Source organism: Drechmeria coniospora, chromosome 01 (genome assembly GCF_001625195.1).
Source record: "Drechmeria coniospora strain ARSEF 6962 chromosome 01, whole genome shotgun sequence".
NCBI classification, from domain to species: domain Eukaryota; kingdom Fungi; phylum Ascomycota; class Sordariomycetes; order Hypocreales; family Ophiocordycipitaceae; genus Drechmeria; species Drechmeria coniospora.
In genome coordinates this window covers 1,968,768-1,992,382 of record NC_054389.1, presented here as the reverse complement: position 1 = coordinate 1,992,382, position 23,615 = coordinate 1,968,768, and the positions used below count along the sequence as shown (strand labels likewise).

At 58.2% G+C, this 23,615-nt stretch overlaps 7 protein-coding genes across 7 annotated transcripts; 4 read left to right on the top strand and 3 right to left on the bottom strand.

Annotated features, from left to right (window-relative positions):
- Nucleotides 1-2,180: 2,180 nt before the first annotated feature.
- On the top strand, nucleotides 2,181-4,437 carry DCS_00545 (WD domain containing protein; the record flags this gene model as incomplete). Its single annotated transcript, XM_040797884.1, has 4 exons — nucleotides 2,181-2,203; nucleotides 2,289-2,357; nucleotides 2,450-4,285; nucleotides 4,353-4,437. 4 exons carry the CDS (start codon nucleotides 2,181-2,183, stop codon nucleotides 4,435-4,437), a joined length of 2,013 nt encoding a protein of 670 aa, XP_040658767.1.
- Nucleotides 4,438-4,918: 481 nt separating this feature from the next.
- Nucleotides 4,919-6,281, bottom strand: DCS_00544 (L-2-hydroxyglutarate dehydrogenase, mitochondrial; the record flags this gene model as incomplete). The annotated part of the gene is made up of 2 exons (XM_040797883.1): nucleotides 4,919-6,061; nucleotides 6,156-6,281. The coding sequence occupies 2 exons, from the start codon at nucleotides 6,279-6,281 to the stop codon at nucleotides 4,919-4,921; spliced, it is 1,269 nt and encodes a 422-aa protein (XP_040658766.1).
- Nucleotides 6,282-7,104: 823 nt separating this feature from the next.
- On the bottom strand, nucleotides 7,105-8,261 carry DCS_00543 (uncharacterized protein; the record flags this gene model as incomplete). Its single annotated transcript, XM_040797882.1, has 4 exons — nucleotides 7,105-7,229; nucleotides 7,304-7,724; nucleotides 7,778-8,037; nucleotides 8,132-8,261. 4 exons carry the CDS (start codon nucleotides 8,259-8,261, stop codon nucleotides 7,105-7,107), a joined length of 936 nt encoding a protein of 311 aa, XP_040658765.1.
- Nucleotides 8,262-13,828: 5,567 nt separating this feature from the next.
- Nucleotides 13,829-16,240, top strand: DCS_00542 (uncharacterized protein; the record flags this gene model as incomplete). The annotated part of the gene is made up of 1 exon (XM_040797881.1): nucleotides 13,829-16,240. One exon carries the CDS (start codon nucleotides 13,829-13,831, stop codon nucleotides 16,238-16,240), a length of 2,412 nt encoding a protein of 803 aa, XP_040658764.1.
- Nucleotides 16,241-17,496: 1,256 nt separating this feature from the next.
- DCS_00541 (NHL repeat-containing protein) lies at nucleotides 17,497-19,048 on the top strand (the record flags this gene model as incomplete). Its single annotated transcript, XM_040797880.1, has 4 exons — nucleotides 17,497-17,799; nucleotides 17,853-18,242; nucleotides 18,344-18,708; nucleotides 18,766-19,048. 4 exons carry the CDS (start codon nucleotides 17,497-17,499, stop codon nucleotides 19,046-19,048), a joined length of 1,341 nt encoding a protein of 446 aa, XP_040658763.1.
- A 1,115-nt stretch (nucleotides 19,049-20,163) lies between these two features.
- On the top strand, nucleotides 20,164-20,847 carry DCS_00540 (uncharacterized protein; the record flags this gene model as incomplete). Its single annotated transcript, XM_040797879.1, has 1 exon — nucleotides 20,164-20,847. The coding sequence occupies one exon, from the start codon at nucleotides 20,164-20,166 to the stop codon at nucleotides 20,845-20,847; it is 684 nt and encodes a 227-aa protein (XP_040658762.1).
- Nucleotides 20,848-21,454: 607 nt separating this feature from the next.
- Nucleotides 21,455-23,253, bottom strand: DCS_00539 (uncharacterized protein; the record flags this gene model as incomplete). Its single annotated transcript, XM_040797878.1, has 2 exons — nucleotides 21,455-22,237; nucleotides 22,336-23,253. 2 exons carry the CDS (start codon nucleotides 23,251-23,253, stop codon nucleotides 21,455-21,457), a joined length of 1,701 nt encoding a protein of 566 aa, XP_040658761.1.
- Between the last annotated feature and the right edge of the window lie 362 nt (nucleotides 23,254-23,615).

Here is a 23,615-nt window from a genome sequence, read left to right as displayed (position 1 = left end):
ATTTTTTTGGCCCCAAGGACCTGGGAAAACACCGGCGGGCATAGAAGCCAAAGGAAGGCGGCAAGCTCAGCTGGGACCTGACTGCTTGACCCGGATTATGATTAGTCCGGATGATCCTGGTCGCTACAGGTACGGATGGATTCTGGACACCAATCGTTGGCGAGGATGAGGTACCCGCAATTCTAGTTGTACTTGTACTGCACATGTGGGTGGGCATGTACAAGCACATACTTAAGTACAAATACTTACGGAGCACTTGTAAGTACTCCGCTCCGTAGTGACACTACTTACGGATTACATGTACTTACTGTACTGTACATGTACTCCGTTGCGAGCTCCGTACTCTGTAGGGTAAGTACTTAAGTACTTAGTGTAAGTACAGCACAGAATACTGTACTTACAAGTCTTGATACAAATGCGGAGTAATACTCCATATCTGTATTGTACAGTAATAAGTCGTACGGATACCTGTACCTAGTAATTAAAGGATTTAACTATTAATTACTGTACACGGACTATGTACGTACTGTACTAATGTAGTACGGAGTACAGCCATGCTTGTGACAGACATGTACTTACATGTACTGTATATGCACATGTGGTTGTTCGCTGGCATGACAAGTAATTGGCTTGCTTTCTTTGTCTCTGCTTTCCTCATCATCTCTACTATTGATGATAGAATTTTATGCGTGCTGCAGAATCATACGGTCGTAGGAAACCTGGCGCCTATCCACTCTTTATATCGTCATGACAGGTCAGCAGTACGGCCAACATCTCAATCCCCCGCGGGAATGGCGTATGCTTATGCATAGCACAGGGTATGCGCAGGATCGAACATCATCGGCTCCATCAGTTAGCAGGAACTCGGGGATGGCAGCTGCGTAACAATAACCTTAAGCGGCCCAAGAAGCTCTCCTGCAGCGCAAGCATTGTTACTTTCTTTCCACGTGTGCGATTGCCTGCTGCAGGAATACCACTTTCCATCCTCTATGTGCTGCATGAGTCATGAAATGCTAGAGTTGCTGATACCTTGAGACAAATACTGTAGAGAGTACAACTACTTTCTTACCTTGCTAAATGACAGGCAGGCATGTAGGTGTACTTGTACTTACACCTACATACCTACTGTAGATACGTGAGTTAAAAGGTGTTGTCCATTCCCCACTCACCTGGTGTCCTTTCAGTGCTTACACTCCGCACACACATGCTCGTAATAATGATACCGAAAACCCTACCTACAAGGAGCAGCACGAAGTAAGTACAGTACTTTACACTGCACTGTGCATGTACAGCTACAGTACTCCGTACTCCGTATGGAGATGATTTTTTGGGGGGGAATTTCCCGTTGTCAAACTCACCTTACCCTGTGCCACTCCAATCCCCCCCCCCACCCTGTGGTGTTCCCTCTACATTGTCTGTAGGTATTTTAGCTTAGGTTGGTGGTTCGTTGGAGTGGTTCATCGGCGGTTCCGTTACTTTCGGGTTTGGTACCTATACAATGAGAAGACGTCATCTATCGAGCCTGTACCCCGTACGGAGTACCGCCTTGTCCTGTCCTGGCCTGGCCCGAAAGCCCTCCTTCACTCTCGATCCATTTTCGCTCCACTGCTTTCGGCCTAGAAAGTCACCAATCACTCGACTCTTGGGGGCAACGCCCGACGCCGCACTACCCGTCGTCAACTCCATTTACCACATCACCGCATCAACCGCATCATCGCATCGCCGCATCATCACATCACTGCATCGCCGCATCATCGCTTCATCGATTGCTGCCGACTCCGACGCCCCCCGCCTCCCACCGCCGCCGCCGCCTCCGTGCCGTTGTCCAGAGCTCGTCCCATCTCGCCCCGGCTGACTTCGACACGTTCGCCGTTGGCCTCTCGTCGCTGCATGCTGCATGCCGATCGGTGCCGCAACCCTTGGTCGCCATTCGTCCGGCTTCGCCCTGCCTGCATCTGCAGCGGTACCTCTACGGGCACGAGCACGGACACGCACACGAGCACGCCCTCCGCTCTCGTCCCTGTCCCTCGGAGCGCCTCATCGCTTCTCCGGCCGCGACGGCCTACGATACGCCGACGGGCCTCAGCCGGCCGGCCGCAGGCCGCTCACGAGGCACCGCTTGACACGCCGCACAATTGAAGCTGCCAGTCGCAGCTGCCGCCTAGACGGCGTTGCCGACCATGGCAGGCAAGGATGATGGCCTGTTCGTTGGCCCCCACCCCTCTCCTCGAACCCGTCTGCCCTTTCGCTCTGGCACTGTGCGCTGACGGTATCGTGACCCGTGACAGGTCCTATCCAACCGAGGACATTGTATCCAAGAGTGGACGCCAGCATTACCGGGTCCCGATTCGGTCGCAGTACGCTGATTCTCCCCGACCGTCGTCTCGTCCCGCTCGTCCCGCCCCTCTTGCGAGCGTTTGACCGCTGACGGCGATGGATGATTCCCTAGGCATTGGCAGCTGCGCTCCCTCATCAGCGCCGAGAAGCGACATCTCATTTACTTCCCTGGCGGCAGTGGCAGCAACCACGTGCAGCGGCTCAACACGAACACGCTCGAATGCGAGACCATGAAGCTGCTAACCTTTGCGCCTCGTTGTCTCGTCGCAGAGAACGGCTGGCTTTGCTGCGGCAGCGAGACGGGCGAATTTGTCTCCATCCACCTCGACGAAGGAATCGATTCCGACGAAGGCTCGGCACAAGGCCATGAGCTCGATGCGGAAACACGGCGTCGCCTCGGCCTCGACGGAATACATGACGAGCCTCTCCTCGCTCTCATCGCGCAGGCTCGCCGAGCGAACAAGAGCTTGATCGCGAAGAGCGTGAAGCTGGCGGGGGACCGTGTCAACTGCATCACCCTCTGGTTTCCCCCGACAGGCTTGACGCCTGCACCCGACTCGTACACCGAGGGCGTCGCCGTTCTGGCCAACAACGACCGCACCGTCATCCTCGTCAACTTGCGCGATTTCGAGCGCGACGAAAAGTCGGAACCGCTCGAGGTGGTGACGTACCCCGACTTCGTCAATAGGGCCATCATATCTCCGGACGGCCGCCTGTTGGTCGCCATCCTGGATGATCCCTACCTGTACGTCCATGAGCGTGTCAAGCGCGCGGCCGATTCGTCATCCTCCTCACGGTCCTCGTCGTCGGGGGACCGTGACGGCTTTTCGTGGGAGCTGAAGCAAAAGTTCCTGCTCAAGAGCCAGAGGAAAGACGACAGGTCCGACAGCCGAGGAAGCTTCGCCGCCTGCTTTTCCTCCTCGGGGGCTTACTTGGCCGTCGGCACACAGCACGGCACCATTTCCATCTTCGACACCGCGCTTCTCGTCGAGGCCGGCACCGAACCCCTCATCACCACCTTCCTGTCCTCCCGGCCGGAGAGCGGACCCGGAGCGGTCCGCGACATGGCCTTTTGTCCGGGTCCGTTCGACATCTTGGCGTGGACCGAGGACCGCGGCCACATCGGCTTTGCCGACATGCGGACCAACTTTGCCGCTCGACAGGTTGTCGACATCAATGTCGAGGCCGACTACGAACACATGGACGTCCTCGACAGGAACACCATCGACCCCCGGCTGCTGCACCACCCAGGCGACCGGCGAGGGACGAGATCGCCGTCCACCGCCGCCGCCCGTAGGCGACATGGGGAGGTCATGGAGACGCTGAACCAGCCGCTCATGGCGAATGAAACCATGGTCCTGGAGGCCATCCAGAGCGACAGGCGGCGCCGAGATCGGATATCCCAGCGGAGCATCGACGACACGTCAAGGTTGCAACCGACGGATCTGACGTGGACGTACCTGTCGACTCTCCGATCGACGGCGAACGAGGCTGATTCCCAGCGACCGAGGGAACGCAGCAGCAGCGTCGGCCAGGCCGTCGGAAATTCGACGTCGGGTCCGTTCCGCGACCAGCTGGACCGTCCTCCCGAGCGCGTTCGCCGACAGCTCGCCCGCGAAGCCTCGGCCAACCAGCGGCAGCCGGTTCGCCGTCCCGAACAGCGGCTCATGGATCGCATCGGCGAGACGGTGGCGGCGATGAGAGATCAACGCGAGAGGCCCGACTCGTCCTACTTGAACGTGCTCGAAATCCTGCAGGCAAGAGAACGCTCCGGGGATGCCGACCACGAGGACTCGTCGCTCCTCGTGCCGCTCGTGAACCAGGCCATGAGCCGGTGGGAGGAGAGCGCCATTCGGGGGACGCTGGCCGTCGACCATGGCGTGTTCGAGGTGCCCCCGTCGCCAGACAACACGTCCGGCTTGGCTTGGACCGCCGACGGTCGTTCACTGTACGTGCTGCACCGCACACGTGTAGGTCGCGTCGAGAATGACCAGCATGCTGACATGTCCTTGCAGGTTCGTGGGAGCCCAGAACGGCATCTATCAACTGCAAGTCAACATCCAGGGCAGGAAGCTGCGTCCCAGCATCACCATGTGCTGAGATGGCAGCATGATTCGGTTTCGAGACGGCCTCCAACTGCTTGCCGTTGTTCCTAATGCGGCGTTCCGGAACGAGTTGGTATTTTGACCGAGCACGCGAATCGCTTTTTTATCCCACGCAGCTCTCGACGACGGGCATGAGCTGCTTCTGTGTTGAATATGGTACTCATGATGGCTTAATATCGCACGGGATGCCTAGCGCTGATGGAGGAAGTGTCGGAGGGGGGGGGCTTGTGAAGACCTCAACTCTTGCGTTACGTGTTCATAAGCGCGCGGCTGGAGCGCACACTGTTTGTTGTTGTCGGGCTATCTAGTATGTCTGGCCATCGCTTCGCAGTCGTCGGATTATTGCTGTATGATATGGGTGCTGCTTGCGTCCTGTCCATTCTCCCGCCGGACGACGGAAGGGGATGGGGTGCTAGCAAGGAACAGTTGCTCACAATGCATACGATAACCGCGATTCCGTCTGCCGTAGACGCCCTTCACGGGCTGATGCTCCCGTGAAGGAGACGCTCCACCTCCTCGGCAATGGCTAGGGAACTGGTCAAGCCAGGACTCTCGATGCCCAAGAGGTTCACCCAACCGGCATAGCCGTCCTCGTTCCGGATGGTGAAGTCATGAAAGCCCTTGGCAGAGCCTACGGAGCCCATGCCCCCCAGCTTGGGTCGGATGCCGGCGTAGTCGGGCATCAGGCAGTTCTCGTCGACACTGGGGAGGTACTTTTGGATTTCGGCGACGGCTTGCGGCAGCCGCGCAGGGTTGACGGCCAGATCGTCCGGTCCGTCTACCCACTCAACGTCGGGGCCGAAACGGATGCGGCCAGCCAGGTCGAGGGTGAGGTGGGTGCCGAGGCCGGCAGCGCCAGGTTCGGGGGCCGGGTAGATCAGCCGGGTGAGACGCGGGTGTGAGGAGGCATACGAGAAGTAGTTTCCCTTTGCGAAATAGAGCCGCTTCCGCCTCTCGGGGGGCACGATCATGTTGTGCACCGTCACGGCGCCGAGGCCGGCCGCGTTGATGAGAGTCTCCGTGGTGATGGTCGAGGACCCCCCCGTCTCGGCGTCGCGGACGGTGATTTCCCAGCCGGAGCTGCCTGGAGGTGAGGCACCAAGGGGCACGATACCTGTGACGGTAGAATTGAGGGCAACGATGCCGCCAGCCTCCTCCAAGAGGCCGAGCAGGGCCATCATCAAACCGTGGGCATCTACGATACCCGTGGTTGGGCTCTCGAGCGCACCCTTGTCGGCTTGCACGCCCTCGCCGCGCACGGCGACCTCCTCTGCGGTCACCCAGCGGACCGGCACGTCGAGTTCCTCACGGCACAGACGCTCGATGCTGGCCAGGGCCTCGCGCTGCGCATCCGTCTGGGCGACGATCCACTTGCCGGTGCGTCGGTGCTCGACGGCGTGGGCGGCACAAAAGTCGTAGAGCAGCTTTCTGCCACGCACACAGAGGCGGGCCTTGAGACTAGATGGTCCGTAGTAGATGCCGGCGTGGATGACCTCGCTGTTCCGCGAGCTCGTCTCGGTGCCGACGGCGGCGTGGCGCTCGAGCAGCAGGGTTGAGGCCGATGGGCGGAGCGAGAGTTGGCGGGCAACGGCGAGGCCGACGACGCCGCCGCCGACGACCTGTTCATTCCGTTGCAGTGAGCACTTTGCAAGACACACGATACATTCTAGTAGCAAAGCAAGGCAGAAGCAGGAAAAAGAGGTGCTTTCTTACCACGTGGGTGAAGTCGGCTCGTGCGGCCGACGAAGAGCTGAACAGCAACTTCTGCGATCCGCAGCCTCTCAGCAAGGGCAGTGCGGCGGCCACCGGAGCAATACATCCACTCGCCAGCCTCGGCATCTCAATTTTCAACGTGCGGATCCTCCTCGCCCCCGTCGTTGTCCGAACGTTGGGGAGGGGGGGAGGGGGGGGGGGGGGGCGAAGTGGTTGAGAGGTAGGTCGGTGAGGTGAGGGAGGGAGGGAGGAGCAATCAAGCGAGGCAAGCGAAGGCGGTGGCCGCAATCACATCAAGTGGGTGGATAATCGTACGTATCTGCTTGTCGAAGTAGGCAACAATAAAATAGTAAAACAGAACGTAGGAATATTGTATGTTGCAACATGCATTTAGTTTCACAAACTGCGTGTGCGAGTACAGTATACTGTATATATGCAAGTAAGAGTACGGAGTATTACTCCGTACTCCAATTAATTAATAGTTCATTGCCTAGCTTGACGAAAGGGTCAGAAGCTTGCAGCGAAGGATGCGGAAGCTCCGCCGTAAGCCACTACTGAGACACCTATGGCCAATGACCCGCCGCTGAAGATGCAGTGCGCAGCATATTATCAACTGGTTATGGATCTGCCGATGCGACACAGTCTCGGAATAAAGGGTTTCGACTGACATGCACATGACGACATTGTAAAGATAACGTGACGATTTATTGTCTCGTACGAGATGCCACGACGCCTGAGACGGTGAACATACATGCATGTCTGACGTCGCAGCATGCCTCGTCCTCTCCCACAACCGCTGAAGTGCACGATCTCAAGAGGGAGGTAGACGGCGAGAGACCTCACCCATCCTTTCTTTCTTGTTCCGACCTGCCGGCAAGCGCCGAAATGGCAGACGAAAGCCAACGGGACGAACCCCTCCAGACCAAGCCGTGCCGGCGTGCGTGTTTTCTCACGTCGTGTCGGTCGTGGATTCCGCTTCCTCATCCGCCACCGTCGATGAACGTGTGAGCTGAGACGGGATAGCCGGTTCCGTCGCGGCCGTCGCGCTAGTCGAGGTTTCCGCCAGTTGCTTCTCTGTAGGTTGCGTCGGTCAGTTCAGCGTGAGAGGCTTTCGGATAGGCGAGCCGCCAGGCAGCTCGAGGACATACCTAGATCGCGAATGCGATGCCGCAGCATCTGATTCTCACGGACGAGCATCTGCGCCTCCGCTTGATAAAAGGCGCTCTCGTCACGGCCACCCAAGACCCACTCTCCACTCTCGGCACTGATGGACGTCGCTCGAAGTCGGGGGGACGGGCCGCGGCTCGGCGTTCGGGAACGACGCTGAATGTCCGCTCGGGCCATGTCGAAGGAGCTCCGAGGGTGCGGCAACCCGGGCGAGCGGGAGTACGAGCCGACGGAGCCAACCGGGTGGCTGCCCGACAGCGCGAGCTGCGATGGCGGAATAGGCCGCTCCCGTGATTCGGAGACGCCGTCGTCGGCCGAGGCGTCATGGCTCTGGGATGGCCGTGAGGCCTGCAGGCGTTGGAGCTCCAGCTGCTGCTGCCGGATCATCAGCAGGAGGCGGTTCTGTCGACCGTTAGCGGGACGAGCGAGCCGCGGCTGGATGTGACGCGACGCACCACATGGGCCTCCTGCTCCGCTTCCAGCTCCTGGTGGAGCTCGCCCAAGCTCGGGGCGCGGTGGTGATGGGGATCGGCCGTCAAGGGCGAGCCCGAGAGGGGTAGCGGGCTGTGTCGCTGGTAGCCAGAGTGGTCGTAGGCCATCTCCCCCGGTGCCGGCAGGGTGGGATCGTTGAGCTGCAAGTTCATGAGGACCGTGGACCGCCGCCGGCTGGCTTGCGGGGAAGAAATGTTCCTCGCCAGCGAGCTGCTGGAGGATTCTGTACCCACGACAGAACCGGTCAGCGGGTGGCTTGGGGGACGCGAGAGGCATGAACATCGTCCATGGGCCCCAAAGAATCCAAGGGCACTCACGTCTGGATGGTTCGCGCTGCAGACCGGCGTTCATCGTGGCCGCCGCCTGCAGAGAGATGGACGCGGACCGGGGCGAGCCCGTGGGAGACTCGGCGCGGGGGGGAGCCGCCGCCTCGCCATTTGCCGTCATCATGTCTTGCGACTTTTCGTTCTCGCCGCGGGCAAGTCGAATCGAGGGAGTGTCGCTGGGCAACCTTTGCTGCCAAGACGGTCTCTCCAGGTTGTGCGGTGCGGCCGACGTGGACGGGGAGGGGAGACAACCCTGCTACCGATCAAGGGGCAGCGATAAGGTCATGGATGATAAGCTTTGGTTTACCGATTGATGCAGAGGCCGCAGGGCACGGCAGGGGGGCCGTCACCGACGTAGACCGCTTTTCGTAGGAAATACAAAGGAGGCAACGAAGGATGGGTGTATACTGTAGGCCCGGGATTGTATTGTGTGCGTGCCGAAGCGGCAGGACAATCTATGAGGTGCTGGAAGGTTCCCGTAAATAAGTAGAGTATCCAGTAATGTGCGACGCGAACTGCCGAGCAGAACCTGTGATGTCACATGGGGCTAGTCACGGGAACTTGGAAAGGTGCCATCTTGCCACTCTGGCGGGCGAGGAGCTGCCTGTTGGTGGTGAACCGCTCATGATGGTGCCACTTTTCGACGCTAGCACTCCCGTCATCACGCTATTCTGCACAAGTATTCGGTACTTGTCCCGTTCAAGAGCAGCACCAGGCTCCCAGTAGAGCACTCGTGCAAGTCCAATGTACTCAATACATGCACACGCACCCGTTGCTGCTCCGTAGGTTCGTTCGAATGTTCCTTTCTCCCAAGCACAGTAATAGTTGTACATACAGAATTCCGCACACTAATTTAAGTAATGCTCCGGACAGGACGAACAGATCCAACGAACGCTATTAGTATGCACTCGGCACATTACGGCGGTACATTTTCTTGAACCTGCCGCCATGATTTGTGCGTACCAGGCCGTCGGCACTACTTGTGGCGGCTGATTGCGCTCAATCGTACGGAGCACGCACTGCACTTGTCGTTGTGGTACCTATCTCCCTCACGCTTTCCCGACAGGCATCAACCAATGCCCGTGTTTCGTCAACATCGCTGTGCTCGGCAGGATGACTTGCCATTCGGTATCGAGTTACGGAGTACATGACGCTTTTTCGAATTTTACTTTGACGGTGGCTGCCTCCAGCGGGTTGTGGCAACTGTAGCACATGCAGTGTTAGGACGTACTTACTACTAGGTAGGTAATTACACCGTCCATATACGGAGTACTTGGCAAGTACTAACCTAGTAAGTACTACTCCGTACAGTACTCCGTACAGTACTCCGTACAGCACTTGCGGGTATTACTAGCTTGCAGAACAGCAGCACCCACTAGTAGTAATTCGTATCGAATACTACTACAAGTATTTGCCGTAGATGACTGGATTGAGACACGTTCATTTCAACAGTCACCGCGCGTTTATTTGGGCATCATCTCTGTTCCGTTCAATCCACGAAAAAAAAAACAATCAGGAATCCTTCTGATTCGGATACATTTGCACTGCATGGCATCCGGTTGAGATGATAATATTGCCTTGCACGTACTGGAGTGGAAGGACGAAGAGTAGCTCTGGTCGCAATCTGCCGGGGCAACTGTTGACTTTGGCCAACCAAGTAGCCTCCCGACCGGCCTGCTGAAGGTGCTACCAGCAGACGAGGTTTTGCAAGCAGAGAATCGATTCATGCCCTCGTACCATTCGTCATACTGTATCTAAACTTAGTTGCAGGTACATATACCTACAACTAAGTTTTCCAGCACCCGCGAAGCTACAGCATATATGTGGGAACGCGGCAAGCATTGTTCCAGGCACTCGGCAGTTGCACTGTAGGTGTTTGCTACTATAACCCTAACCTAGGTTCCTACATACCTACCTAGTAAGTACCTACTAGGTATTTAGAGTAGTAATTAGTATACTAACGAGTCTATTTTGGAGGTGCAAGTGTTTATTTTATCAGGTGTCTTGCATGTACATGTACCTAACACAGCACAGCAGTGGTTGCACCGTACTTGTGCTTACAGGTCATGGAACGTACAAGTATGGAGTAAGCACATAATACAGTACGGAGTGCTTGTACTTGGACTCGCAGCACGTTGTACAGTCAGGTCAGTAATAATACAGCGCCTCCCCAGTAGAATAGCTTGACCGCACTGTTCCCGTAGACTAATATAGTGGCTTCCTCCACGCGCTCTGGCGTGCCGGGCCGATGCCATTGTTGTCCGTTGCACCCATGTGCAAGCAGACAATGTGAATTGTTACAAGTACATGGGCTTATTTACATGTGTCACCGCCCGCTGGCAACAGAAGCGAGGCATTGTCACATAGATTTTACGACGACCCAACATGCCGGCAAGTGGCTTGCTTGCCCTGTGCGAAACGCAATTTTCAATTTCGCGCACTCGTAGCCTAGGACGCGCATCCGCATGCGCGAATACGAGCACTCGCTGCGTCATCCAGACACCTCTTCCGCTTCATGTCACGCACACGAGTGCATTTCTGCGATGCAGCATCCGTCCTTCATCATGGCAGTCTTGGCTCTCTGGTCTCTGCCATCTGCACAACTCCAAGACCGCATCACTCAACATTGGAGTACGAATCCACACGTAGGTTGACACGTCCTTGCCACGAGGTCGGGGCAATTCATGCCCGTTCGCGACCGAGACGATGAGCAGGGATTCTCCTTTTTAATTAACCTGTATGAAACAAATGCGGTGCTGCGAAGTCGGCCTTGTTCATTTTGGAATCCGGCTGTAAGCCGCCAGTCACTCGATTTGCCGCAGGTGGAGTGGTACTTGCAGGCTAAATGCCGTGTGTCGTCACTCACCACCTGCAGTGCAGACCGTACTTGCAGTGCACAAACACCCACAAGCATTGCACTCTAACCGACACTTGTTGCACACTCCATTACTGGACACTCCGCATTACTGTTGATTTGGCGACACAGCGATGACGCGATTCGGCTGACTTGCCAACAAGACGACACCAGACGAGCAGAGGCGCAGGAGGGCGACGAGGTGTACGGAACACGGCGAGAAAACAAACCACCATCTGAGCCGAGGGTGGAGTTGGGTTTCAAGACCGACGTGTTTCACACCTTAGATTTGTTGGATCTGCGCAAAGTTGAACATGACGCTCACCTGCCCGCCCGTGCAGGACACACATAAACGCCTACTCGTAGCTGCGCCCGTCCTTGTCATGGTGCAGTATTACGTTGTCTATTCGTGGATGCAGAAAGGCCGAGGCACGAAGCCGATCAAGGGGTGATTCCAAACGTGCCAATATTATATTAGTCCGTGTATTTGTTGAGTCTGGATCTGAATTGTCAGGCACCCCAAGTACCGGTACGAGCAGTTCCAAGGCCCAGTACGGACTAACGTGTGTTCATTTCTTTGGTGGCTCATCGGCCAGACAGTGTGGTGGTGTGCTCGTGCGCGCGTACGGAGTAGTCGGCTGCGTTATTAGACTTGAAAAAGAAACGATCGAAACGTTCGTCTCATGTACATGTAGGCCTGCACCGTGCCGGAAGCAGGGAGCACACGCACGAGATTTTGAGGGAATACTTTTGTGGTCATATACACGTAACCCTCGCCTGCTCCTCCACGTCTACATTGGGGGAAAGGAGTGAGTCGGGTAGCCCTGCGTAGCCATGACCAGCAGCTGCGACCTAACGAGGGTGTGGAAGCGTTATGCACACGCATGAGCGCGATACCGTGGCAAGTAGAACGAATGCTCTACAGTAATGCTCGCGTAGAGAACGTGCATGTGACGGACGGATATTGGCTGTCATTTAATGGCGTGGCACTCGCGGATGACACAATGGCGCCGATGAAGTTGCCTGTTGTCACCGACGCCACTCAGGTACGAGCGCTGGGAACACACTGGGGGCAGTGGATGCTATGACTGGTGATGCCAGGTACTGATTGTGCTAGAACCACTAACCTGGGTACACCGTGCTCAACGAGCACATACTGTACCTAGTAGGTACCAGTCGGTATATGCCAGAGAACCTTGGTACGGAGTGAGTCCAGCCTGGCCAGAGCGCCGAAGTAGTACCGGTTGCTCCTGTCGTGCTCCCGTCTGTCTGCCCTTGGCAAGAGCACGGACGAAGGGAATTCTGCGGTCTGCGGCCTCGCAGGCAAGTTCTTGCCTGTACTACTTGTTTCTCTGCGATCGTTTTGTCGTGTTCTGCCAGCACACGCAGTGCGCCGCACGTCTACAACATAGTTGTACACCTAATTACAGTACAGCCAAGTAAGTACGTGTACTTTGTACTTGTATTGAATATGAACCAAAATCTCCAGTCCCCACCTGGCGGCAGCTTTCCCCGTTCTGGTGTTTGCACATGCGCATGTACACATGCTGTACCTGCTCCGTACTAGGCAAGTATTCATTGTACTTGCTTGCTTGAAGTGCGTTGCACTACTCCGTTGGGTGAACATGAGTTGGAGGTCCTGAACCCCGTATTACTGTTCGGTTCGCCAACAGACAACACTGCTTACAACTGGTGATACTAGTAGGCTAGGAGTCTGCAACGGTATGCTTCAACGGTGCTTGCTGGCATTGTACTGTAGGTAGCGGTTGGCTGCACGGTCCAAGCAAACAGGCGACCAAGCTGACAGGAAATATGCGTGCTGCACTTTACAGCACTGAAGTCGTATCGCACCCCTATCTGTACTGAGATTGGAGTACACTGTGGTACCGAGTCTACTGTATATACAGAAATACTTCCTACACGCATTGTACGTACAACTAATATACTATTGGTACTCCATAAGGACAATATCATACATGCACTTGTGCAGAGTACAGTGTGCAGAGTACAGGAAGTGTACATCATCTGTACTTGTACTTGTCGTGCAGGCACTCGTAGTGGGTACGGGAACGTTAGTTCGTGACGCCCCGTTCCACCAACGGGACCAGAGGTGTCCATGTACCTGTACCTGGTGTACGTCCATGAGAGTGCTGTCGGGCAGCATAGCATGTTTGTTAATTTCTCAATAACCACGCCGTACTCCGTACTCACCAAGGAGTCCAGGTATCATGGCATAATTCTCGTACGAGTAAACGTATCTTTACATATATGGATACGCATAGGCGCCCGTAGCAGGTCTCAGAATCCTTGCCTCCGTTCTTGGGCCTCTTGACTTTCCTTCCCAGCTTCATCTCGCTCCGCCGAGGAAGCACCATCCTGTCTGTTGCCGCCTGTTCCTGCCTCGAATATCTCGCATCGAGCAAGGACATATTATCGGCAAAACAAATCCACAGCCACGTGTGACCTATTTTCTTGGAGACGTGAGACGTTTGGATCCTCTTTTCCCTCCACTCTCACTTGTTCGAGTTGACGCAACAAGACGAGACCTAGCAACCAGGTCCAACGACGGCTTCCCGCATTCCTGCCCCTCGCTCCAGCCTTACCTTGAGCTGTGCCAGCACGCAACGCATTGTCCATCACATGCCGTCTGTACTTGTCTACTACGCCCGCGAAGGTCCATTTCTCGTCCTGTCGAGGGCCTGCCGCCGCCTTGGACGCATTTCATAGCGAAAGGACGACCATCGATCCGTCTCGCATGGCCCTGACTGCCTGGTCCGACACGCCAGCCTATTCGAATCGGGGGGTTGCTTTCCCCCCCTGTCAGTGCCAACGACATGAGCCAGTCCGCCTCTCACGACATGACTACCGAGCATGTCACGGCTAGTGTAGATCAGCGTGCTTCTCATGACGCCAACGGGAAACACCAAGGCAAAGTCGGCCTTCGCAAATCGAGGCTCGGGCTGAGGGGCATCTTTGGACGCTCCAAGGCCGCCAAGGAGAATGATATCAGTTCCCTCCCCGGATCTGCGAGCAGCCGGACTGCTGTTGTGACCGCTTATCGAGCAAACCCCAACGCCGCTCTTGCCTCGACCGCAGCACACCAACAACTGCCCGTTCCCTCCGATGCCCCCGAGCCCGATCAGGTGGCACGTCATGGCCACTCGACAACGAGGAGATGGCCAGCGACGCCGAAAACAACCAAATCGTCACGGGAGGGTGTCGCAAAGTGGTCGGCGTTACCCCTGTCCGAGGCATTCGTCCAATCCAGCCGCCATATAACCTTGCCAGCGGCGACGATGTCGCCGGATTCCATCTTGCGATGGAGCGAGAAGCAAGGGGCCAGTTCTCAACAAGAGGAAGTGTGGCGTGCTGCCGGTGATCAGAATGACTTTCAAGGCGACGGCATCAAGAGCTCCCGCAACGCAGTGGTGTCTGCCGAAGGCCTGGAGTGGACGGCCAAAATTTACATTCTCGTCCATTCCGGATACGTCCTCCAGTACGCCGACGACGGCCACTTTGATCGCTGTCCTGAAAAAGTCCTTCGGCTCGGGCCCTCGTCCGCAGCATTCGCAACCGACGCGATCCCGGGACGGCACTGGGTCGTCCATGTCTCGTCCGTGGCCGGCACGAATGGCGCGTCGGGTTCGGAGCCGCGGTCCTTCCTCTCCAAGCTACCCTTTCGAACGGAGAGACGAACTGCTTCCAACCTGCTCATGGTCTTCGAATCTGCCAATGCCATGGAAGCTTGGATATCAGCCCTGCGGGAGGAAATCCAGAAGCAGGGCGGAAAGAAGAATCTGTCCGAGACGGGCATGCCAAAGGTCGAAGGCGGCTCGCGGCTCGTCAGGGAGCAGCCGAGCCAACGGACGCTCGTCGTGAGAGACCCATCTCGTTTCGGTAGGACCGGGCCCGAAGAGACGACCCTCAACACGCCAAGCACAGCCGGAGCGGCGAGAGCCGCCAGCTCAGACGCGCCCCGCGATCCATCTCTCGACGATGGTTCCACCACCGACAGTGTCGTCTCGCAAGACGAGCGTCGGCTCGACAGTCTCCGCGAATGTTCCCAGCGATTGTCCTACATCTCATCCGGCCAGCGTACCGTTGTCACCTCCACTGGTTCGTCTCCAGATTCATCGCCGACGCGTGGTAGTTTTGCATCGCAGGAGGAGGAGGAGGAGTCGACAGCTCGCGCCGTGGACCTCGCCGACATGGTGGCAAGGCCGAGACCGAACGCATCCGACATTGCCATTCGCCGACAGTCTTCGCAGGTTACGGTTCCTTTCGTCGATGCGAATGTGGATTTCCCCATCGGCAACCGTCGGCCCTCTGCGGGTTGCGTTGCCAGTCCGCACGGTGACGGGATCACGCTCGGCCTATTGCCGACGCCAAACTTTAGCGTTCCGCATTCGTCGAGTCGACGATTCTCGTACGCAAAGTTGCCGATGGCAGGGGACTGCTCACCCCCTCGAGAAGCGGAGCGTGGGCCGACACCACGGTTGATGGGGGGCCAGCCTCCGACGGTCATGGCCACTGCCCGGCCCTTGTCCATGGTTTCGGACCAGCCTTCGTGGCGAGAATCCGTGCCGGAACGACCAACAACCAGCCACAGGACATCAAGGCAGCCATCGCCTCGGAAGATGGACGGCCATCCGTCGCTGCTCTCGGAATCGCGCAGCAAGGAAACGTTGCATAGCGATGCCTTATCCCGGACGTCTAGTGTCGTGTCGAATGCGACGCACGATGGGTACGTTTGCACCGCCATGACGGCGCACCGACTCTCCGCCATCGGTGCGCTGCGAAGGAGCAAAGGTGCAGTGCCGAAGAAGCATTTAACCATCACACCCCACGGGCGGTACTGCAACGGCTGGGACGCGCCACCGACACCACCCTTGCCAACTCCCAAGGATGATGAGAGGTCAAGGTACAGACACTCCCTCGTGCCGCCCAGCCGATCTCGGCGCGGATCCGTCGAGGATGGCCGAAGAGCCAGCATGAGGCCAACGGCGGTGGAGAGGCCAGGTCACATTTGCGACATGTACCAACCGGTTGTTGCCGCTTCGGCACCGGTCGCACAGCCGAACAAGCCGCTGCCCCCATTGCCGTCGCCGACAACCGACGGCTCTCTTCAATCAGATTGGGAATCGAAGGAGAACCTGAATCGTAGGAGCCTGTCTCAGCTAAACGAAGGGCCGCCTCCCGCGCCTCCGCCGACCCGAGCGCTTCCGCCGATCCCGCAAAGATGGTAACTCGGCTACGCTGCTACCTCCATGTCGTGCATCGGAGGCCGCATTTCCACGCAGGCGACTGATGATGGTGGCAGCCACGACATTTGAATTCTCTGCCTGTCAGCTGGTGTTTGCTCCAAACGAACCCGAACCATGTTCTCTCCTTGTTGCGTCCTTTCGGCGAGTATTTCCGCGAAGCCTGACAGGCGTGGTTTTAGCTCGAGTGAACTCTCAACGTCGCCCCTTGAAGAGCTCTGAGCCTCCAATATACGATGATGGTTAGACGGAAGACACAAAGTGGTTGCTGATAGTTTCTTGCTGGCCAGCCCCTGGTCTCAGCTGTTACGATACCCTACGCCACAAATAATTCCACATGTTGTTCAACCATACGCTCTCGCGCCATTTGCCAACTCGTCCGTATTTTGATCATTTCCGTCGAAAGTGAAGTGCTTCTGACGGACGGGGTCACCAAATAGGGTACATGATGAGAATACTTTCGGCCCTCCCAAGCACCTTGCGTAGGTAGACAACGTGCCCAACCTGTTTTATTAGCAGCCCGGGCTTGGTGGGGTTGGTACGTGTTGCAATCTTGGTCAGTGGGAACGCATGGCGATGCTTGCACAGGCATGAGTAAAGTCCACGGCTAGATTATGCTGACTCTTTAGTTGCATCGTGTGAAGGTGTGGATGTTTGCATTCATGACCAGTTTCCCACGTCGCCTTGATTGATACGGGATATTGAGATACGTCATCGACGGACGCGCAGCGAACGCGTGGCGCTTTGGTTCGATAAGGGTCCAACGCTACCTTCCAGTCATGGAACCTGCGAGGGGGGCCATGACGGAAACAAAGGGCGAGTAGGAGAGGAGGGAGATGGAATGCGACGTCGGGATATGTGATAAAAGTTGAGGCGCCGGAACTTGGAGTGGTAAGTTGAGGAAGTGACGGTTGCCGAACGTGGTTGCCGAATTGGGGCGCCGCGATGGCTGGCACCTGCCGCGACGGGTGGAATGGGATCGGCTTGAGAAGGAACGATTGCTTAGTGCGGACGGACTGCAGAATACGGTAATACACCTACCAAGAGGAGAGAAGGGGTCGATGGCGCCTTCTGAATTAAACAATGACGACTTAAAAAGCCTAGGCCCGGACCGTCCAAGTCTCCGTTTGGCATTGTCTCATACCTTTCCCCCATATCGCTTCTCACTTCGGCTTTTCCTCTCCGCAGTAATACCATCGTCGCAAGTCACAATCAACGCACCCATCGCCGGCTGCCTGACTATGATGAGCCGATGCACGGTGCTGCGGTTGCCGCTGCGATTTGCGCTACTGGCAGCCGTGGTAACAGCTGCCTCCCGCTGCGACGACAAGAAGCCATTGTCAAGTCCCGTCGCCATCGCCGGCCTTGAGCACAAGGTCCTGCTGAACGACCTGTCGCGACCCCGGGGGGTTGTCACAGATTCGGCCGGCAACCTGCTGGTGGTCGAACAGGGAGGCAAGGGCGTGCGGAGGGTCGTGCTGGACGACGGCGACGGAGTCGACGTCTGCGTGAAGGAGACGTCTCAGCTAATCGACGACGCCAGCGTAGTGCACTCCAACATGTTCATTGCGTGAAACAGAGGTTAATTTTCATCAAGCTCAACCACGGCATCGCGCTCTCGGCCGATGGCACCGTCCTCTTTGCCTCGTCCTCGACCGACGTCTACGCGTACCCGTATGATGCCATCACCGGCGAGGTCGGTTCCGGCAGCAAGGTCGTCACAGGCATGGACCAAGGCGGACACGCCACACGAACGCTACTCATCCCGCGGCACAACCCCGACCTTTTGCTGGTGTCGCGCGGTTCGGACGGAAACATTGACGTGGAAACGACGGATATCGGCTCGGCCCGCAGCCAGATCCGGACGTTTAGGATCAGCGAACTTCTCGAAGGCTACGGTCCCATCCCCTACTCGAACGGTGCCGTCTTGGGATGGGGACTTCGAAACAGCGTCGGCGTTGCCGATGACCCGTCGACGGGCAACATAGTACTGGACCCTTTTATTTCCCCCCATCTGCGCTTGGGCCAACGACGGCCTTAGCCTTTGCCTTGACGCTTTATCGGGACAGGGCTGACTTGCATGGGCAGTGGTCAGTCGAAAACTCGATTGATAACATGAAGCGCGGGGGCAAAGACATTCACAACACGAACCCCGGCGAGGAGCTCAATTTCCACGGGCGCCCCGACGACGCCGACAGCGACGTCTATGGAAAGAACTACGGATACCCCGCCTGCGTGGCCATTTTCGACAGCTCCAACGTTGAAAATTACCCCGGCGGTGCGGCCATTGGCAAGCAGATGGTCGGCGACCAGATGCCGAGCAACTACACGGACACGTATTGCCAAGAGGAAACGGTGTCGCCGTACATTACGTTTGAGTCGCACCTCGCGCCGCTAGATGTCGAGTTTCAGGAGGACGGGTCGGCTGCCTATGTTTCGATGCACGGAAGCTGGTAACTACGCGATTGCCTTGCGTCCGTGGTGTCGGAGAAGCGTCACTGACGAGACAGGAACCGACAACCCCCAAAAGGGTATCGCCTCAGCCGCGTGACATTTGCCGACGGCTTCCCCGTGAAGGCCAAGGATAGCCAGGATGCCGAAGAGAAGATCATGTGGAACGCGGACGAGACGCAGTGCCCTCGAATGTGCTTCCGGCCCGTTGGTTTGGCGCTGGAGCCGGACGGCAAGAGGCTGTTCATGACGAGCGATTCGACGGGGGAGCTATTTGTGATGACGGGGTTCCAGGCATCGGGATATTCGAGAGTCAATAACAAGATTCAAACGAGCGGATAGTGATGCCAGAAGGAAGAAGAAGGGACGTGGGATATTGGCTCCAAGATTGACTAACCGCGCGCCCAGCGAGTCGCAAGCGAACCAGACCGCTCGTCAGGGAAAGCCAAGGATTCAGGTGCCGAAGCGGCGGAATATGCGACGAACATATGGCGTTGTCAGGGAGTGTCCAGAAAATAGCACCGAGCAGAGCGGATTGGATTATACCTCATGTGCAACAGTGTTGGTGACGGCAAGAGAGTGGCATCGAGCAATCGGTCTGGTGGCTAGTGATTTTCTTTGTATTTTCCCCTGCAACCGTCACGTTGTGAGTGCAGTAAATCGTAGCGGAATCGATACGGCAGCGGTTCCCGAGCAAACTATGACGGCATAGAAACCACTGTTATAATCTGGAGTTGTTTATTCATCCGCTCCGCTTCGGCGAGGGTGGAGATGCCGAGTGGGTCACCAGCCAGGCCGGCTCCGGAGGACCGTCCGAGCCGGTGGTTGGGTCCGGTGACGGAATGTGGCCATGCCATTAGAAGCAGGCTTGCGATGCGGTGCGCCTATTTCACTGTAACCGATTGCGTGTCGATCAGGCGGCCGTCGCAGACACCCCGGACTTTGATCCCCTCCATCATTGCTTCGCCGAGTCCAAGGTGATGACCAGGTCGCGCTTTGGGCAGCATCGGCCCCCCTGCGGTATTGGGCTGGGAGAGGCGGAGACAGTTGTATCTCTACAGATACAAGGGGATATTTATGGGATGAAAATATGCACCTATTGGCTCGTAGTACTTAGCACATGGATACCTTGCCACCGTCCTGTTGCGGCATGCAGAGAGGTATTACTGGGTGCTGGAGATAACATACGGAAGCAGCATGTACGACAGAGAACCGCCACGCATGCCAGGGGGTGATTGTTATTTTTTCGTCCCTTCACGGGAAACTCACTGGTCAGTCCAGTCATATATCTTCAAAAACAACAACGCTCTCGGGTTCGGTTCAGAACGGAGGCCAAAAGCAGCAGAACCCAAGTACAACTACAAGCAGACACGAAACGACTGGCAGCACAACGTAACACAACTTTCCAAACGGAACATCAAGCAAAGATGCCGATGCTAACGGCTCGCCAAATTACCATGGCCAGTCCGAACTCGAGCCCGAGCCCGAGCTCAAAGGTGGCGGAGCCAACGGCGAGCTTCGTCGTCATCCCCGCCCAGTATGGCTCGCTCGACAACTCTCCCACACCTGGAGTCGTTGTCGCCATCGTCCTCGGCTCCGTCATCGCCGTCCTCGGCATCTTATCTCTCCTCTACAAGGCCATCAGCCTACGACATAGCCCCCGCGCCACGATGGTCGATGCTGAGGTAGAAACTGGGCACGACAGACATCGGCCCCAACACCACCATCAACCACAACGGCGTCGCCGCCGCCGTCACCGACGACGACGCAACAGCGCTGAGATATCCGAGGTGAGACGTGTGCCCAACATCGGTGAAAAAAGCGATGGCGGCGGCGATGGCGGCGGTGGCCGGGATGGAGCTCGCGGTCCTATCATCGTGGAGGCGCCACGGGTGTCGTCACAGGTGCCGGGGCCAGAGCCGCAGGTGAGCGGCGCGCGGGACGATATTGCCGACGACGAGGTGATAGTCACCGAGGAGCACAGAGCCTCGCCGCCGCCGGCGATGCGGAGGAGTCGCAGACATGGCAGCCGACGCCGGCGTGTTGACGAGAAGCGGTACCGCGACGCTGCCGGCGCCAACGACCGGGTCCCGCGCGAGGACCGGCGGAGACGCAACCGTCGCTCCGGCAGCGGAAACTAGGCACGGCCTTCTGACCGTTTCGCGTCGGTGACAGAACCTCCAGCGGGATCCATCATCACCCGAACATGCCCCCGCGCGATGCTGAATGCGCCAAGTGATGATGCCGGTGACCATCATTCAGGGGCTCCCTCCCCCTACCGTCCGTCACCCGAACATGTCATCTTGGCTGAACAAGGGAGGAACCGCAAATCCACCACTGGCAGTGAGCGCGACGAGGCGATGAACGGTGCGAGTGGTACCGTATCGTTCATGCTTTTTATTTTCCTTGCCACAAAGGGTCATTATACATAGCCACGCCAAATGCCAGGAAATGCCACGCCAGTCGCTCGCCCGTATCACGCCATCGCCCGACGGAGCTTGCGCTTCAGGCCATGATGTGGATGGCTATAGGATCCCGCTCCTGTACTCCGCCGCCATCGGTATGCAATATAGTGTACATCGGCCGTCCGATCTGGCGTCGGACCGCGGCCGTCCACGTTCATTCCTCTCCACCTCGTCCGGCAGAGGCAGCCGAGTTGCGCACAAGAAGGCGCCGGTCGCCCCGAGAAGTTTCTATTTCTGCCATCTCTTATCCTTTCTTTGCTCGTGTTGGCCGCATATACACCCGTCAGCTTCCGCCGCCGCCCTGTTGGCCGCCGAAGAAGAAGGCGTCGAAGGGGCTCACGTGCGGGCCCTCGCCGTAGTCGTTGTGCATCCCTTCCCAGTTGATGCCGAAGCCGAGGTCGAGCTGGGCCTGGTCCATGCCGTTCACCTCGCCGTTGCGCGCGGCGCCGATGGTATGCAGAAAGTCCATGGCCTGGGCGTCAGGGTAGTCGGTCGTGCCTTGCATCGCATACTTGGAGCCGACCATGGCGGCGGCCGACTCGCGCGACTCCAGCGGCGCCGTCCGTCGAGACGACGCAGGCGACGGCACGAGCGCCGGGTCAATGGACGACGCCCCATCCTGGCTCGTCGTCCGATCGTCGGGGCTCGGTCCGCCGTGGGAGCGCGGGTGCGGCATGAACGTGTCCGCGTTGAAGGCCTTGGACTGGCCCGGCGGTGGCGAGTACAGGTCGCCCGTGGCCGACAGGCTCGGCGACGAAAGGCTATCCGGTATCATGATGTCGAAGGAGAACGAGGCGTGGTCCGACGGGTGGTGTCGGTGGCGGGAGGGAGCTTTCAGCGCCGTCACGTCTGGCGTCGCCGCCGCCCAACTCGTCACCTCGCGTCGCTGCCGCCTCGGCTGCTGGGCCGCGGCGCCGAAGCCGCCGCTGGAGCTGGCCATCTTGATCGTCGCCTTGGCCGTTCGGTCAAAGGCATCGCGGCACGTCTCGGCGGGCGGGCACTTGTCTATCATGTCGGTGAAGACGGATTTCGCGGCCAGGACGGTGAAGTCGACCTCGTCCATCGTCTGCCGTCCTCGTCAGCCACGAAGCTTCTCTCCCACCCGTCGGCGGGGACCGAGCCGGGGTGGGCGCGGGGAGGGGGTCTTACTAAACGTGAGCGCACCATGGGCGAGTGCCAGATGGCGTACAGGTACGAGATGCCGGCCATGAAGAGATGATGCGTCGACAGGTACGTGTAGCTCACGAGGCCGCTGAGGTGGAGCTGGCGGTAGATGCGCAGAATCTTCTGGCCCGCCTCGGCCACCTTGAGGTAGATGGCGTCCTCGTCTCCCTGCAGCTCGGCGGTGAAGGCCGTCGGGCTGTTGACCTCGTCCGACGTGTTGTACTCCCCCTCGAACATGGTAGGCACGCTCAGGCTCTGGCGGTAGAGCATGATGATGGCCTGCCAGTAGTTGAGCTCGAGGAACTCGGTCGAGAAGGCGACGCCCGTCTCGACGCGCGTCGGCGCATTGGCCCGCCACTGGTACAGCCGCCGGTCGATGTCGACTCGCCAGGACCGGAAGGAGTCGAAGTGGACGAGGAAGGGCGACGGGAGGTGGGTGTGCATCTCGGGGTACTGTCGCCGCTGGTTGCCGCCGGCTCGCACGAGCTGGGCCTGGTTGTACTGCAGCACCTGCAGCATCTCGGACTGGAGCATGCGCAGTCGGAAGTAGTGGTGGGCGACGTGCTTGCAGCTCGGGTTCTGCTCCGGCTCGGGCGGGTCCAGGAAGCCGGCGGGCGTGATGTACGCGTCGTCGAGCAGCGAGGGCAGCTCGGTGGTGATGACCTGGTCGCTGATGCCAAACGGCCGCCCGACGCAGGTGCTGACGAGTCGGTCGAAGGAGTAGGTGCACCACCAGAGACGGCGTCGCATGTCGCGGGTCCAGAGTCGCCGGCCGCGATCCTGAGCGGCGGCCTCGGCGCCGGACGATGCCTCGACATCCGTTCCGTCCTCGTGGTGAAGGCCGAGATCGACGGCCAAGCGGACGGCGACGCCAGTGATGTACCTGCGCGAGAGAGAAGGGGGGTCAGCACCGGTCATGATTCCTTTCCCAGCCGGCCGCGCAGACGCCAGCGCGAGACGGTGGACGGAACGGCTGCACGTACCAGAGCCCGGGAGGCACGGGTCGGAGGAGGGCGAAGTTGGCGAGCAGCAGGACGGCCTGGAGGACTTCCAAGCCGCCGGCGCTGAAACTCAGGCACGACTCGAGGTGGACGATGGCGCTCGCGTGGTACCCTTCCGGCTGGCTCTGACTCTTGGCCTGATGCAGAGCGGGGTTGCCGGCGTCGGCGTCGGCGTGCTCCGTCTTGACCGGCTCGCCGACGATGACGCCGCTGCCGATGGCGAAGACCATGTTGAGCAGGTAGAGCTCGCGAGCGGCCAGGTCCCGGCCGGCATTCGCG